Source organism: Bombus vancouverensis, chromosome 11, assembly GCF_051014615.1.
Source record: "Bombus vancouverensis nearcticus chromosome 11, iyBomVanc1_principal, whole genome shotgun sequence".
In the NCBI taxonomy this organism is placed as follows: domain Eukaryota; kingdom Metazoa; phylum Arthropoda; class Insecta; order Hymenoptera; family Apidae; genus Bombus; species Bombus vancouverensis.
The window spans coordinates 12,201,269-12,217,545 of record NC_134921.1 but is presented as its reverse complement, the minus strand read 5'-3'; the positions used below and the strand labels follow the sequence as shown (position 1 = coordinate 12,217,545).

General features: G+C 44.9%; 1 protein-coding gene across 3 annotated transcripts in view; it reads left to right on the top strand.

Annotated features, from left to right (window-relative positions):
• Positions 1 to 16,277, top strand: part of LOC117154691 (uncharacterized) — a 178,642-nt gene that overhangs the window by 17,889 nt on the left and 144,476 nt on the right. The window contains exon 1 of one of the 3 annotated variants that reach the window (XM_033329901.2): positions 7,460 to 9,103. The exons of the other annotated variants lie outside the window; for them this stretch is intronic. Within the exon in view, the coding sequence (XP_033185792.1) occupies positions 9,049 to 9,103 (55 nt within the window). The 5' untranslated portion in view covers positions 7,460 to 9,048. Of the gene's footprint in view, positions 1 to 7,459; positions 9,104 to 16,277 lie in introns of those variants that run through there. 3 annotated transcript variants of the gene reach the window in all.

Sequence of the window (16,277 nt, the reverse complement as noted above, 5' to 3'; positions counted from 1 at the left end):
CCCCACGCTCGTTCTTTCCACCGAGGGGACACTATTAAGCCGGGTTGAAAGGATAAGCTCGAATGAAAAATGGAAGAGGTAAAACGCGTTCAGGACGAAGCTCGCTTCGATCAAAATGAGATTGTAATTAACGCGTTTATGCAATACGCCGTTGACTGGTTTCTAGTTAATAAAAGGCTGCGTCGCCGTTTTCCCCCCTCGGGCACAAAGTTCTCTTTTATCGTAATTAACGAAGCTGAAAAATCGGCGTTGTTTGAGGTTAAGTTTGATGACGCGGTTGGTATGCGATGGCGGGAAACGTAATTAATGAACGAAGCGTCGAGTGTCGAGTTTTAGTATGGAACGTGTTTATTAATTGGCTCGTTTATTGAGATTGTGTCAGATAATAAAGTGGCCGAGAAAATCGAGCGTTTTTGTCACCGGAAAGTGTTAAGTACCTCGGAGAAAATGTCTGCTTCCAGTTTTTGCTGGTCTTCTTCGCGTTACGGTTTTCGTGTTCGTTAGATTTTTATATTTATGCGCATAGAGTTACGTGGATGTGTTGCAGATTATTCACGGCTAGAACTGTTAATTATCGCATCTGTAGAATGCGCATCTGTATAAGCGTTACGAGAGAAAAAAAGGTAGAAAAGCATGTACCATTTTCTTCCATATAAATACGAATATTCTATGTCGTTTCCTGCGTTTATCTGCTTTTTAGAAGAATTCAATTCTTACGTATATATGGAATAATGATCCAAGTTTTCACCGTTATCCGAGAATCAATGCCTGTTTCAAAATCCCGTAGACGGACTATCGACCTGAAAGTCAGTTGAAATCGAAATCTCTCGACGGTATCACGGGCGTTCGTGCAGCCTGGCTTTGGTTTGGTTCGTGGCTCATTAAGGCCGTGGTTCGTCGTGTGTTCTCCGCGTACATCATAATAAAAATTTCGTAAAGCAGCTGCCCGTTATCGTTTTTACGCCTCCGAGAGTGTAGACGCGAGTCCATTGGCCTTGCAGAGGCCAAGTTGTTACGCTCTTCCCCTTCCGGTTCTGTACTCTTTGGGCCAATGATTTCTTTCTCCTTCTCTGTTTTTCCTTTTATTTTAACGCGGGACGCTTTTAAGGCAAATTAAATACGGCGCAACAAATTACGCGGTGAGCCTGGCTCCTCGTAAATCAGGCGGCCAATAAAACGTCCTTCGAAACGGGCTGAAAAATTCGACCGAGCCATTCGATAGGGCGTCCCTCTTAACTTGGCCCGGAAGAGACGAGCGAACAGACGAGAACGAGAGAAGAGAAACTCGCGATGGGGATTCTCGTGGGACGTGAAGAAGGAAGAAGGGCAGCGGGAGGGGAGCAGGGTGTTTTTAGTACCGGCAGGACGTCTTAATTAAATCTTCGAAATCATCATCGGGTATCGTCGTCGTGGCCGTTGCCGAGGACCGCCTCGAGCTCTCTGTTTTGTCGACGAGCGTAAATTTCTTCGCTGAACGGGACCGTAAAGGTTTAAGCACGGTTCCTTGGTGTTGCATGGGCCTGGAGTCGGTGATACGAGGTGTTGGTTTCACTTTGTTTCAGATTGGTCATTGGCAGACGCCAGCGTTCATCCGATCCTTATCTGTTGAAACCTCGATTATCGAAACAGCGATTAATTGATGGATCGATGAATGAAAAATTGGAATTGTAGAGCAGTTCCGACGAAGGTAAATTGGGAAACAAGAACGAGATGTGAAATATCGATATGATAAAATGCTATTCATTCTTCGGTAGCCAGTTGCAATCGACGTGGAACCACTTTGACTTTACCGTATCTATCGAGTAGAGAAACCACAAGAAACTCGAGTACCAACGTTGTCGAGGGTAAAGTCCGCTGACGCTTGAGAGCTACATCGCTGCAACGATATTATACGAAATGAAACACTATGGTTTCTGACGTTACTTGAAACAACTGCCGGTGAGCAACTCCGAGAGCTAGGTTTTCGAGGCAGCTTCGGTTTGTTTAGAAGCGAGACTCCATCCAGCGTGAATTATAGTGTTTCGGAACGCTGTAATCTTCGCCGGGAAATACGATGATTGGAGCCGAAAGCATGAATTAGGACTGATTCTTCCGGACAGAGAGTGGTCTTCCATGAAGGATCTTTGAGGAAAAGAGACGTTGTTAAGAGGTTCAGGTGCTGTTTCAATTTAGTTTTTTTTCCATGCAGCTAAAACGTACCGGCCTTAAATTTTTATCGATTCATCTACGCTGTAACGTTTGGGCTTAACTTTGCCGATTTCTTTCTCGAGCGTTAGCGAAGTTTCTGGAAAATTACAGCTATAGTACTTAACAGTCACATCGTGGACTTGATGAAGAATATTCGTAGTTTCTTTCACGCCTCGAATTTTATATTATGCTATGTTAAGTTCCAATGCTAGTTTATTCCGAGCGATTCTTGCATAAAATACGTATTTTTTATCATTATCTCTCGAACGTTTTAAAACGTACGAGACTTGAGTTCGATTCTCACCTCAACGTACCCCGCACCATCCTCCACGCAACACCTCGATCAGAGCGTTCATAAACACCTTCCAGTGTCCGTTAGCTTCGACTTTATCGCGAAATTTACAACTTCCTGTTCATCAGCGATATCGCTTGTTTTGCACGAACCGCAACACGAGAGTAGGCCAATGGACATGAGAGTTGACACTACTCGTTACAGTGTCACCTCGATACTCTCGAACCTTAGCCAAGTACCACTCTGAGCAGCGACTCGAGAAAGAAAGAAGGAAAGAAAAGATGAAAAGAAGAGGATAGGGGAAAGAGGGAAATAAAAGAGACCCAGTTCGATCCACGGTGCCTGGAACGTACAAAAGGCAGCTCGTTATCAGCTGGTCCCATCTTATCAGGCTGAAGCAGCACGGCCGATAAATCATCCGAGTCCTTGGCGGGGCACCTTTAATTACCAGCCGTGCATCGGTGGAAAAAAATATGAAGACGTAATACGTTATCCGGCTGCCTCTCTTCGTGCCTACCGGTAGATAGGGAGGCTGGTCCAGTTGATGCCGAGAGGCGTTGCTCATAAATAATGAACACGTATTCATGAACGCCACTGGTTACTTCGGCCCCGATGATGAGCTATGGCTAGGCCGTGGCTTCCAGTCCCGCGAGACGACTTTAACGCGTCGATTTCGAGCCGATCGTCTTCCGTTTGCTTCACTCTGTTTCTCCGGATAGTCGTTCCTCCGGAATATATAGACCGGGCGCAGGTTGCTCGGGGCACGAGCAAAGATTTAACTGTGTGCTCGTTCGAAATCAGGTTCGAGGAACTGGTTAATGTTAGAATTGCCAAATCAGTTAAAATGACAGAGTCAGATTCGAGGTACTCGCAAGCATCAAAGAGCTGCAGCTGCCTTCGATAAAATTAACAGCGACTTTTATCGAAATGAAGGCAACGAGTGGTTACTCAAGCGTTTCCAGTTTTGTCGACTGTCGTAAATTTTCGATAGCCCGTGCGGCTATTCTAGTTGGAAGATGTTTTTATCGCGGACAAAAGAATACGCGAAATGTAATTTGTTCGGTTAAATCCATCTACTCTGCTCGCTAAAATAAGAGTATTCCGCTGCTTGTTAGGAATGCCGATAATTTTAGCTTTAATCGGTGCTGCATAGCGAACTTTTGCTGCAGGTTATAATTAGCCAGGACAGTTGCAATTGGAAAAGAAGCAAGGACGAGACGAGCAAAAGTGTTACAAATGTTGTGTTTCTTGCTAAAGCTTTTAATAAAATGTGTTTTAATGGGTATCCCGTATAGGACTTTACAGCAAGCAACGAGCAGGTAGAAATATTTTAATCGAGATAAAATTGATGAATAAGAGATGATCTAGCATCTTGAAACAGGAGGAAGTACGAAGTACTTCTTTAACGTAAACTGGAAATTATTCAGAAAGGTAGTATTACTTGTCAACTTTCTTGACAGTTCTAATTTCCGTAAGAATTAAACCGACTTAACGAGTTGTTGCCCGACGAGGATATTTTAATCGAACGGAAAGAAGAGAAGAAAACCATTTAGAATTGCGCATAAACTTCTATGTTGGCAAATTTGTGTTAATTTTGTTTGCAGTCTGGCGTTAGACAGGCAACTTCGATGAAAGTTTGAGAGTTTTGATCAGATCGAAGGGAGAACGTTCACTGGAAAGGAGGGAAACATAGAAAGATGATTGTTCAGTCGCTCGGAGCGATGGAAAATGTGGTAAAACGCCGCTTTATCATAGATCAAATATTACTTAGAAAGTGCTGCGCTATTTCCGAAGCTTTCTACGGATTTTAAATCGAACTGGAAACCTTTGACCCAACATTTGCATTACTCAAACAGATACCGTGTGCGTTGCACGTCTAATCGTAAAGTCGACGCGTTTTCGAGATATCAAATCAAGATTTCATCGTTCGAACGACATATAGTAGCACGAATCGTTTCAAACTATTTGGGGAAGCAGAAAAATATGTTAAAAATATTTGCTCAAATCGCTCAAGTCACGAGATGCAACAACAGGCAATCTGCCAAAAGTTGGCTAATCACGCGCCAATCACACGTTCTTTAGAAACGCACCAAACAAACATTCTACAAAAAGAATCGCTGCACTCGTCTTGGTAGTACCAAGAAACCAGCAAGCAGCATCACGACGAGCCTAGTTAATCGCGTCTCGCGCTAGCCATCGGCTCGGAGAACGGCAGCGACTGGGCAGGGTTTCGATTGACGCTAATCTCTGGTATCGACGGTGCCGAGGCGATTACTACATCGTCGTGGGACGAAGGGATGGGTTCGACGGACCGTTTAATCGCGGCTGGAGCCGCGAAAGAGAAAATGGCCGAGGTGGTAATGGCTAGCTCCGGAAGCTGGCCGATCGGCTTCGGATAGGAAGGATCGACGAACTGGAAGGCGAACGACTCTCGTTGTCGTCGTCTTCGTCTTCGTCGTCGTCGTCGTCATCGTCTTCGTCGTCGTTGCCTCGAATAATCTCGAAGGGAACGGATATCTAAACGAGGACCTTGAAGCCAGCCCGCGGGCGATGCACGCGTACATATGTACGCTCTCCGGAGCGGACGTATGGAAGTCGAGTGGTTCGCCGAGTGATATATATCGACCGCGATATATCGCTCTCTCGATGCCACGACTCGATCTTCGGGCCATAGCGGTCGGAGGAACGGGGATAGAGAGAGAATGAGAGAGAGAGAGAGAGAGAGAGACGGTCGAGAGTAGCATGCACAGAGAGGAAGGCCTCCTCGCCACGCACTCGTTGCAAACAACACGCCACCACGCCCTCGTGAAACAATGTGATGGTTAACCTAACAAGCTCTCATCCGTGCTCTCGAGCGTGCTGAGCTACCCTACCGTGCTCTGCACGGTTGCAGCCTCGTTTCGTTCGCCGTTTGCACTGCCCGGTCGCCACGCAGAGAGACGCCTAGGGCAACACTTCCAGGACACCGGCGTATACTACCGATATTCCGCGGCGATAACGATGTCGCGACATACGCGAGTCAAGTCGTGGGATCGCGGGGTTATGGCCCTGTTAACCAGCCCCTGACGATCCTACGCGACTTTCCTTTCGTTAAGGTAGCCGTTCGATAGGTGCTTCGACTTTTTGTTACGTTCGTCGCAGGTTCGTTCGACTTCCTCTTTTCTCTTCCTAGGCAGATTGGTGGTTCGTTGATGGGATGCGTTATGGTCCGCGTGGAAGTGGAATAACGATGAAGCTGAATTGAGAATGCAGCTTAGGTCGAGTGGTACTCGTCGTTCAGGATATTTTTTTTTCTAACTAGAATGATTATAGTATATTAGCGGACGTTATGTTTTCGAGCGTTCTTCCTTGAATATGTGATCGAGACGATAATTTGTTTTTTTAACGCCAATCTAACTGATCCAAAGTACGTTAAAAGTTCCATCCGACGATTTCTCTCCGACGATCTATTAAATATAGATCTTGTCTACTTTCCGAACGATGAAATTAATCACTCGAACGGATGACAATTTCTAAAAACAGTTGAATAGTTGATCGTTGCGTTTGCGGGTACACGCGATTGTTCTGAAACCGCATCCATATCCGCTCGCGGCTGCAACAAGGCATTCTTGTCTCGTTTTATCGATATACTGTCCAGCTAGACGAAACGTAACTCCGTTCAGTTAGAGACGTAAAGAAAGACGTAGTTAGACAGCGTACGACGTTCCTCGACGACGAGTCAGGGGACAATCTGCCATCAGGTTGTAGCCGTGGATCGGTGGAAACGCCTGGAATTCAATACCCTTCTGTTCCTTCGGTGAATCCAAATATGGAACTCGCCAACGACCTTTGTAGGAAGCCATAGTCGGTACCGGAGACACGAAAGTACCGCGTGTGCCTTTTGTCCGAACACCGAGTCGAACCTAAATGAAGGAATCACTCTTTCTCTCTCTTTCTCTCTTTCGAAATGTCCTCCACATATTATTTTTTTTTTTAAATACGTTTTCCTTATATTTTCTTGAATTTTATTTGCATTCTTTAAAATTCAAATTAAGTTTGCATTCTGCCGTACGTCGTACAAGTTGTATTAACAAGCTACGGAGTCCTGAATTTGCCAAGTGTTTGCGAATCTTTCACTCTTGCGATGGTATCCGGTAGCGGTAGCCTAAGTAGAATGTGAAATTCACGATCGGACTAATCGTTGCAGGACAAATCGTTCCGGTAGACTTTCTATCTTTTATGAGAGCGTTTTTGCGTTAATATGTAAGAAACTGCGACAGCGAACGATTATATAATACATTGTAAAACTAATTCGGTAGAATTTTCTCGATTCTTGCGGAATTCCCACGCGGAGATCCCGATCTCTTTACTGGCAGAGAATCTACGTTTAGTATCGAGATACGGTTTTAAAATAGTTGAAACAGCATCGAAGCAAAGCTACGCAATACCTCGCGAGATATTCTAATATTCACGATCTTCGATCTATTACAAAACCATCGTCGGAAACCTCGATGCAATCCGTTGGTTTCGAATCGTGCGACAGTAACCTAGAATGCGGCGTCATTTTTCTCTCCAAAGAAATTCGTTCGTCCCAGAGCAGACATAGTTCAACGAAATCGTGTTTCTTCTTCGCGTCCGATCGAAAAGAACCGAACGACGATGGTCGGTAGACGCGTCCGAAGGAACCATATCCACAAAGAAATCCCGAAGCGACAGGTTGCTCCGATCGGACGGTGCGCTCGGTTCTCGAGGTCCTGTTCGATTCCTACTCCTTCTCGTCGGCCGCGGCGGTCGCGTATCCTACCAAGCACGGCCGCCACCACCGTGGATTCAGTCGAGTACCACCACCACTGCCACCTTTTGTCCACCACCACTTGGTTCGGCTACCACCTCCTTGTTCGCAGGCAGCGCGGGGCACCTCGCCATGTGACTGATTCCCCTTCTCCGCAGGTTGACGAGCGGTGGGCCTGCCTACCTGCCGCCCGTTGCCCCGCTCCCATTACGACGCGGACTCTCGCGGCAGGTGCACCAACCTAAGTGCCACTCCGCTTACCTGTGTGTCGTGCCTACCAAGCCAGCGTGTCCGGTGGTCAGGTTCTTCCCTCTCTCTTTCTTTCTCTCTCTCTTTCTTTTTCTCTCTTCTTTTTACCTCTTCTCTTTTCTTTATATATTCCTTCACCCTTTCTCTCCCGCCGCGTGTGTCTCCTCTTCTCACCCCCTACCAAGCTTCGTCCTTCTCCCGCTGTCTCCGTCTGTCCCCTTCGACGTCGCCTCACGCAGCAGTGCGGTGTTGTAGTGTCGTGTCATCCTGCGCTACGTCAACGATCCTCCCGAACGTGTGGAGGCAACGATCGATCGATCGCGTATCCTCTCTCTGACTGTCCGTCGCTACCGGGTCGTCGCCGTCGTCGTAAAGGTGACGCGTCCTCCGACAAAGTCTCTTAGGGACGCGAAGCTTCTAAAACGTTTGTGAGAGAGAGAGAGAGAGAGAGAGTGTGTGTGTATGTGAGAGAGAGAAAGACACTGTCTAACGTCCTTGGCTCGTCGGATGTTCGTACGAGAAGATTTGCAATATAGAGGACAGAGAGGAAGGAGGAGACACGATTCGGTTCTAGCCGAGGTCCGCGGTCGTGTGTAAACAATCGTGGAAACTGGAAACTCGAAGGCACTCGGGGAAGCGGCGAGGAGCGTTCGAGAGGTGTTCGCCACGCGACAGTAGACCAGTACGAGACCGCGTCAGTCGAGGGTCGGACGACGATCGTCGACGATCGCCGACGCGGAGGATCGCCGGAGTTTTGCGCGAGTGTCGATACAGTGTTCCGAGAGGATCGGTGAACGACGAGCCTCTCGTTTAAACAAGGAGGAAGACGAGACTAACCCTCCACTCGTGTGACTGTGTGCCGAGTAAGAGGAAGGAGGGGACAGTGAAGGTGTCAAACGTCCGCGACTCCTCATTGACATTTCCGTGACATTTAGTGCGCGACCGCGCGGCAGACGCGACGATTCGAGGCGACGCGACGCGACGCGACGGTGTTTTTCGTGTAACACGCGTGCAACATCGTTATGCCGTGCTGTTCCTCTGCTCTTACGAACACGACCACTGTCCTCTGGTAGCAAGGCCAGAGCGAAACCACGTCGCGCCGATGACGGATCGTCGTTCGTGCTTTATCGTCGCAAATTTCTTATCTACGCTTAACTGTTTAATGAAATTGATCGTTGGACGTGCAGTCGTTCGATAAAGGCAGGCTCGACGATCTTTCGCGTTCGTTGGCGACCCGTGCACAACCAAGTGATCGTTTCGGTGCCGGAGGCATGATCCTTGTCGGACTTGTGCGTTTGCGCGTGCTGCAGATTTGACGTTCAACAGGTGGTTTGGGTATCGCCAACGTGCACGAGCTGGAAACGTTGAGAGCTTGACGAACTCGAGCTAACTCGCGCGTAGACTGATCGGGGCGATTGAGTCTCGTTGAACGGAAAAGGGGGTTGATCGTTGATTGCAAGGGAAGCTGTTCGTGTCGGAAATCAAACTGGACATACTCACCGCTACGTCGGGGCGTACGGAGTGGAGATGTCCGCGGGTCGCTGAGAGAATGAGGGAGCTGGACACCGAGAGCCCTGTTGTCTGGCCGGCCTGGTGTTACACTGGTGAGTCGATTCGTTTCGTACATTTTCTTTCATAGAGTGTCGAATCGTTAGGTCGTTGGCGAATAGATAGTTCCGCAACGAAACAGCCGGCAGACACAGGTTTGGTCCGTTAAAATTAAGGAGAGCGCAATATTTAACACAGAGCGACGTGATATTTATTATATTTTAGGTCTTTCTTGTAGAAACAGAGCTACTCGAAAAGAAAAATCGCGACCCTTCCATATATTTTTGACGTGGATTGTTTGTTTAAAGTCGTTCGACGAAACGAGAATCATCTCTTGAGAGACGCGTAATCCTATTGTAATGTCCTATCGTAGGAACAGTTGAGACAGGGAAAAAGTTATCGTATTAGTTTCGAGTTACTTAAATCTTTCGTTAGTGCGGAATTTTTTGCGTTATTTCCAGTTTCAGTGACACCATTTGTCGAGCAAATAAGCTATTAGCATCTTCATCAATTTCAGGTAGTATAACGAACCGAAGTTTAACGTTGATTCGCATTTTTATTCGTCCAATCGGCTATTTTTTGAGAAATGTATGGTATTCGTGGAGAAAAAGTTGAATACTATATTTAGTAATTAATTTCGTGGAATCTATTTCTCGAATATCGTTAATCATTTTTTTTTTATCTGTAGCAAGGCTCGATGGATCGAAAGATATTTTGTAAACACACAGTTTTTCGAAGCGCCTCGCGTCCAAAATATTTATCCTGCGGTAGTCGGACTTACATACCGTTGCCATTCATCGTCCAGGTTTCATTGAGAACAATGCTTTCCATTGATTACAATAATTGTACCCCGGCACGGATAGTACGACGTTGGCATAGGTCGTAAGTTATATGTCGCTATTCACACTTTTCTGAGTGAAAATTGCAATATTCATCGTTGCATCTCTTGTATTTTTTTACACGATAAATAACAATACGTGCGCGATTGTCTAGATTTTCGTAAGCGTGACAACTATAATAAGGAGTTTCTTTCTGAACTTGTCGTTAAGCTTATACCAAGTACGTAAGAATATTCAGATTTCTGTGAATGTAAAGGTACAAATACTATATCTATACTCGGACGAAATAGGCATTTGCTGACATTTTATTACATTTGAATCTTCGTAAAAGAGATCATTTTATTAAAATTAATAGCCGTAAGCGCGTAATTCTGTGGACATTCGTAAGTATCACAATGATAGAGAGAATGACGAAGTATCGTTTCGAGGTCGGCAATCGTTTCCTCATGGTCGACGCTGCCTGCTCTAATCAGTCATACGTGTTGATAGGGAACAAAATTCTATCGAGTTCGTTATAACAGGATGCCATTCGCGGTGACGGCTTGCGCCAAGTTGTGAAACACATGTGCGTTTAAAGTAGGCGTTACTCTTCGTTATTGGAATTCGTACTCGATATTCTATCGACTGACGTACACGGGAAACAAACACGATCATCGATAAGGAATCTCGAATTACATTTTAAGATCACTTGGACTTGCGTAATAAAACGATAGCATCGTTCGATGATTATTTATAATTGCTGTGCAAAATGATTCGTCGATAGGCTGATCGAAAATTCGATTCGTCTTTACTTTGATTATAATTCATATTTTTCAAAATACACTTCGAATTTTGTAGGTTTTGTTTGAAATAATATTTATCAGAATGTATCACGCACGATATTCTTGTAAAGCTCGACTTAACTTCGTTAAAAATACATTTGGCGTTGCAACAACTACTTTATCGCTAAACTTCGATGAAAAACAATTATATTCTTTGCTTCGAATTTTTATAATAACGTATAGATCTCATCCTTGGTATCTATCCTCTTCGTTATTTCTTAATTCGAATGTTTCATTCACAACAGCAACCAGTTTATTACCAAACTCGAGGAAAAGGGACTACACCATTCTGCCTGGAATTCCACGAAAATTCTTCCTCTAAAAACCTTTCGATATTTTTCGACTTCCTCAAACAAAACACGTAATTCTTCTCGAACCCATTACCTCTTCCTGAACAGACGTTTTATCTTTCCCTATCACTGGTTCGAACGTGGATGCGTTGAACGTTATTTTCGGTGCCCTTACGCCATAAAATGGATCCAACAGCATCTTAAAAGGATGTCTCGGTAGAGTGAAAAAGAGAGGAGAGACAGAGAGAGAGAGAGAGAAAGAGAGAGAAGGAGGGAAAGAAGATAGAGAGTCGGGGGAACTAATGTCGAAGTGTGTAATTACGGTTCTCGATCTTGACAATTAGGAGCCGGTGGAAGCTGTCGGTAGCGAATAGGCTGCCACTTAGCTGCCGAAATTCCCAACAGCCTTATCTTGGCGAATCGGGCTCGGTTTATTCGTCGGGCTCTTCTAATTAAGAGGGGCTCCGCTGATTTTTTCTTTCCTACTCCGGCGAAATTGCTCTCCGAACAACTATTCGCAGACAGTTCGACGGCTTCTGTCGCGAAATTGCTTCATCGTTTTTTGCAGCTTTCGTTTGGTTGACAGTGGCGCTTTGTTTCTATAGTTGCATCCTGTTCTTTTTCTTCGCTTCGTATCGTTTCGTTTCATTTAAATTGTCGTGTTAATGTTTTATCGAAGGATCGATCAGGAAAATGGTACGTTTGAAAGTTGGGAAATTAAAAAATGATTGTTTCGTACGGTAAAACCTTGAAATCTGATAATTGCTTACTTATCAATAATTTCGGAAAAGAAAAACGATCAAGAATACAGAGACGTTCTACTTACACTAAATGATGTAGAATTATAATGATTATACGTAGAGGAATGGCTTGGAATAACGTAGGATGATAGAGAATTCTATGTGGATTTCAATCTACGGACTTTCCAAAATGAAGAAAACATAGCTTAAAAGATACTTAAATCATCTTCGAAAATAATGATCTATTCACCGGGCAACTTCACCACTCGACTCGTGAAAGTTTTGACATTAATTTTCATCGGAGTGGATCTTCCCAAGTTAAACACATTTATTCTCGTTCTACACCACTCGCGGAGAAGATCCAATTCATCAGGGATGAAAAAATGACTGACGGCACGGACCAACTGCTGACGTATCGAAGATGATGATGGAACGTTTTGTCATTTGCATGTGTCCCACGTGTCGTCAGTCCCGTTTGCCACAGAATGCGTTACAATGGCGACAGCAATCAGCGGCTTTTTCACGGGACATATATTATCTTTCGACCAGTTGATGCGTCTTCGTTAACTCGTGCCCAATGCAACTCGTGATTTGGCGACAGCTACGATCTCGCGGAACGAATTCGTCGCGATATAACGGCGAAGTAATGGCGAACGGAGCGTTCTCCAGACGAGTCAGCCGACTCTTTCACGCGGCCACTAATGAGATTAATGTTCGTACTTGTAGTGACTCGATGTAAACCGTGCACACCGGATTTCCCTCTGAGGTAATACGCGCAACATCTCCAGAACATTGTATTTATTTAATTATTTATTTGAAGAATAAAAGGATTGATAAATCGGGTCCGGGAGAAATACCGGGTCCGGTCAAACCCCTTGTACGTGCTATTCTGTCGGACCAAGTACAAAAAGGGGAGGAAATTTCTTTCGATTCGAAATTTACGAAATTTTCTATTTTTCGCGCTCGGAACTTCGTATAACTTTTGAAACATACTCCAAAAGTATCGAATCAGAATTCAATGGTGGTACTACATTTTTCTCAGAAAAAATTGACACACCTTAACAAAATTATTTTATAATACTTTAACCTTGTAAATCGTTCTCTGTCTTACCGGTGAATTTGATTCGCTAGTTTCTATATTTTTTATGATTATATATTTGTTTTTCAAGTAGCGAAGCTGAAAGTGTTTCAATCTGTGACAACGTGCAGGATCGTGCGTCTCGTCGAGCTCAAAACGTTGAAACAGTCGTATCGAAGGAACGATTTTCGAGTTATCGGAACAAGTGCGATCTCCAGTGGTTCATGAATCACTTATTATCATACGACGATGATCGCGCTGTCAAATTTCCAGCGTACGTTTCCATCGAACGAACGTTCGACGGATCGTCGAATTTTGCAACCGCTTGACCTCGCCGATTTTAATGATCGACGTTCGCTCGCCGCGTCGCAGATAATCGCCAGTAGATGAAAATACGAGTCGTGCATTGTTATCGTGGTTATGTAAAAAGCAATCCCGAGGCATTCGAGTGGGAAGATTTGAGTTACGATCGGAAGGCGGTGTAACGCGGTAATTTTTCTTCCCCCGTGTTTTAAGCTTTTTTTCTAACTACCTTTTGCGGCTTATTGCGGCGACTGTGGTCACCTTCTTTGGCTATGGCAATCGAATTTAATAATGTAATCGTCATCGATTGAAAAGATTTTCTTGATAAAGCGATTTCTAAGGCACGACTTTCTACAAGCTTTGATTTCTTCTGTTGAGATACCGAAGAAGACGTTCTAGAGACGAGAGGCCTGTAGCTATAGATTAATGCTACTTATTGTAATAAGTATTACGAGATACTCTCGCTACTTGAATCCTCGAGGGAAGCATCTTCTTAGCTAACGAAAGCACCATGTAGGGTCTTGAAGCTTCGAACCGAGGTCCAAGTACTTAAACGTTCATCCTCGACCTTTCTCTTTCCTCGGATAACACGCTGGTCGTCTGGCAATTCCCTTGTCTCGTAAGATTCGCCATCAGCCATGTTAAATATTGGCTGTCGCTCAAAATACAAACGCGACTGCTCGCTGCATCGCTGACCACTAGCCTCGTTGACGGCCGTCGCCGATTGACATGTTTATGGGCCACAAAGCATCTGCATCGCACATCCTTGCCCTCGTGAATGAAGCGCCATGTACATTCGTTTCGTTTTCATTGTTTCTGACTGACAATGAGTTACACGCGGCACCGCCCACGTGTTGCGTCGTTGTAATGTGTCGTAGTTTCGAACAGAATAGTTTCTCTAGGTTAAAGTAACTCGATGTTAGTGACGTGATTAAAATAACAAGGATGAAGTTCCTTTGAAAAGGAAGAAGTAATTTGGTATTCAGCCTGGAGATGGAAGAATGATCAGCGAAGAAAGACTAATGAAGTTGATTAACATACTGTAATTAGCAGAAAAATAATCTTTCTCTCCGTTGAATCATACTCGAAGTAGAAGGAGATGAAGAATAATTTGGGAAAGACGTTTGTCAAAAATTCGTTTCTTCGTTTTTCTGAATTTTCCAACCAAGAGACTCTTAACCACGATCTTTTGTACATTATCCTTGTCTTATATAATGAAATCAAGAAACACTCTCTTAAGTAACACGGGATAGATCAAGGTCGATGTTTTTAACATCAAGAAGAAGATATTATTCAAGATGTAGATACTGCCGTTTTTACGACATTTCCACTTCCTTCTACCGATGACGTCCATCGTCGTGTTTATTAATTTATACAAATTCAGATTCAAATGTATCTTTAACAGTAAAAATACGCGTATCCTGAATAATCACAAAAAAGCTCTTCCCCTTTTAACTTCTCGATCAAAGATCCTCGTACGATATCTGTTTGTTTGTCCAAATCGAAGAAATCGAAGAAAGATTCTCTTTGACAACATCGAAACGCGAGCTTTCACCAGCGACTATAAAAACAATTTTCAATAAAAAAAATAAAAAAAGAAAGAAAAAGCAAGTTACTCAAGCCGTAAGATATGAGTCTCCTTCCTTGCCATTTTCATTTCTTCCTTTTCTAGCAAAAACCGTTCCAACCACTATCTCCGTAGGAAATCTGCAACGAGTTGCATAACCAAACGAAGGAAAATCTCTTCCTAGCGCGGCAACGCATCCGTCTAAGCCGCGCGCTTGGTTGAACGCGAAGAAAAACGAGACCCCTCGGTTTGAGAGTTAAGTTTCCAAACTAGCCACCAGCGTGTCGAGCGGCGAGACAAGTTTTCTCGTCGCTTCGACAAGAGAGGAGGAACTCGTTGAATGGATGGAGCGTGCGGTCGCGGAATCGTTTCGCTTCCATTGTGGCTGGCTGGCGCGCAGCCGGACAAACCCGAGTTCCTAGCGCAGAACGATCGCCCACGTATCGCCGTCACCTTGTCATGTTTAATTTGTCCGCGATCCGACAACCAGCCGACGTATGATTCGATAGTTTGTCGCGGAGCACGCGATCGTCGGTTACGATAAACGTCAACATCGACCGCGATTTTCTGCGGTCAGAGGGCCCATGGCCTGGAGAATCGGTTTCGTTCCTCGAACTGCAGCGCGTTACGAGGAATTTCCGCGTTAGAAGCGATGAAATCTGAGATTTTCCAAGCATCGAAGATGATGTGTATTTTTTTTACGAGCAAGGCGCGCAGTTTTATGCTTTAGCTTGACAGAGATTTTTCTTTGCAATTTGACGTCTTACCGATCACCGACTTACCGATTACATATTGATGCAACGCACAGTGTATTTCTGCTTTCTTCTTCTTTCTATCGGAGAATCAGTGTCATCGCTATCTCGGAACCCGAAGTTTCTTCCGATCATTTCGAGGACGGTTAAAAATTTGTCCAAAGCTCACAACCGATCCGCCGTGTCTTTAACACTCATCGTCAAAATTTCTCCGAATGCGCGTTACTTTCTTCTGCGTCCTGTGTCTTCGATCTTCTTCGCTTCTTTTCGCCTACTAAAAGCGACACGGTAATGATCGACGCGCGAGTCGATGACTGTCGATCAAACGAGAAGCTGCTTCGGTATCGGCGTAATGGAGCGGAGAGCTGGATCCGCCGAAGGGACAAACTAGAAGGGAAAAGAGAAAGAGGAGAGGGAAGAGAGAGCGGAGGGCCCATGGTATTACGCGGTTTGGGCTTCGTGGAAAGGGAGACCCTTCGTGTTCGCAGCCGCGAAATAACGTTGGTGGTTTGTGGTTTTTCATACGTGCAAGAAGTCACAATGGTGAACGAGTGATCCCTGTACGTGGCGAGCCAAAAGCCTTCTCTCTGGGCGTAGAGGAAGAAAAAATAAAAAGAGAAGAAAGAAAAAAGACGAGAAACAAGAAGAAGTGGCTTTTGTTCCCACCTCGAGCGAGCTCTTGGCGTTGTCCGCCACTTTTTCTCGTTTCCTCTGTCTCGCTTCCTCATCTTCTGCCCATAGCTTTCGTTTCCTTTCGACCGTCATCTGACCGGCACGATGTTTCCTTCTCTCTGCTTTCTCGCGGTTGCAGCACGCTTTGTCTCCGAGAAAACGTGATTA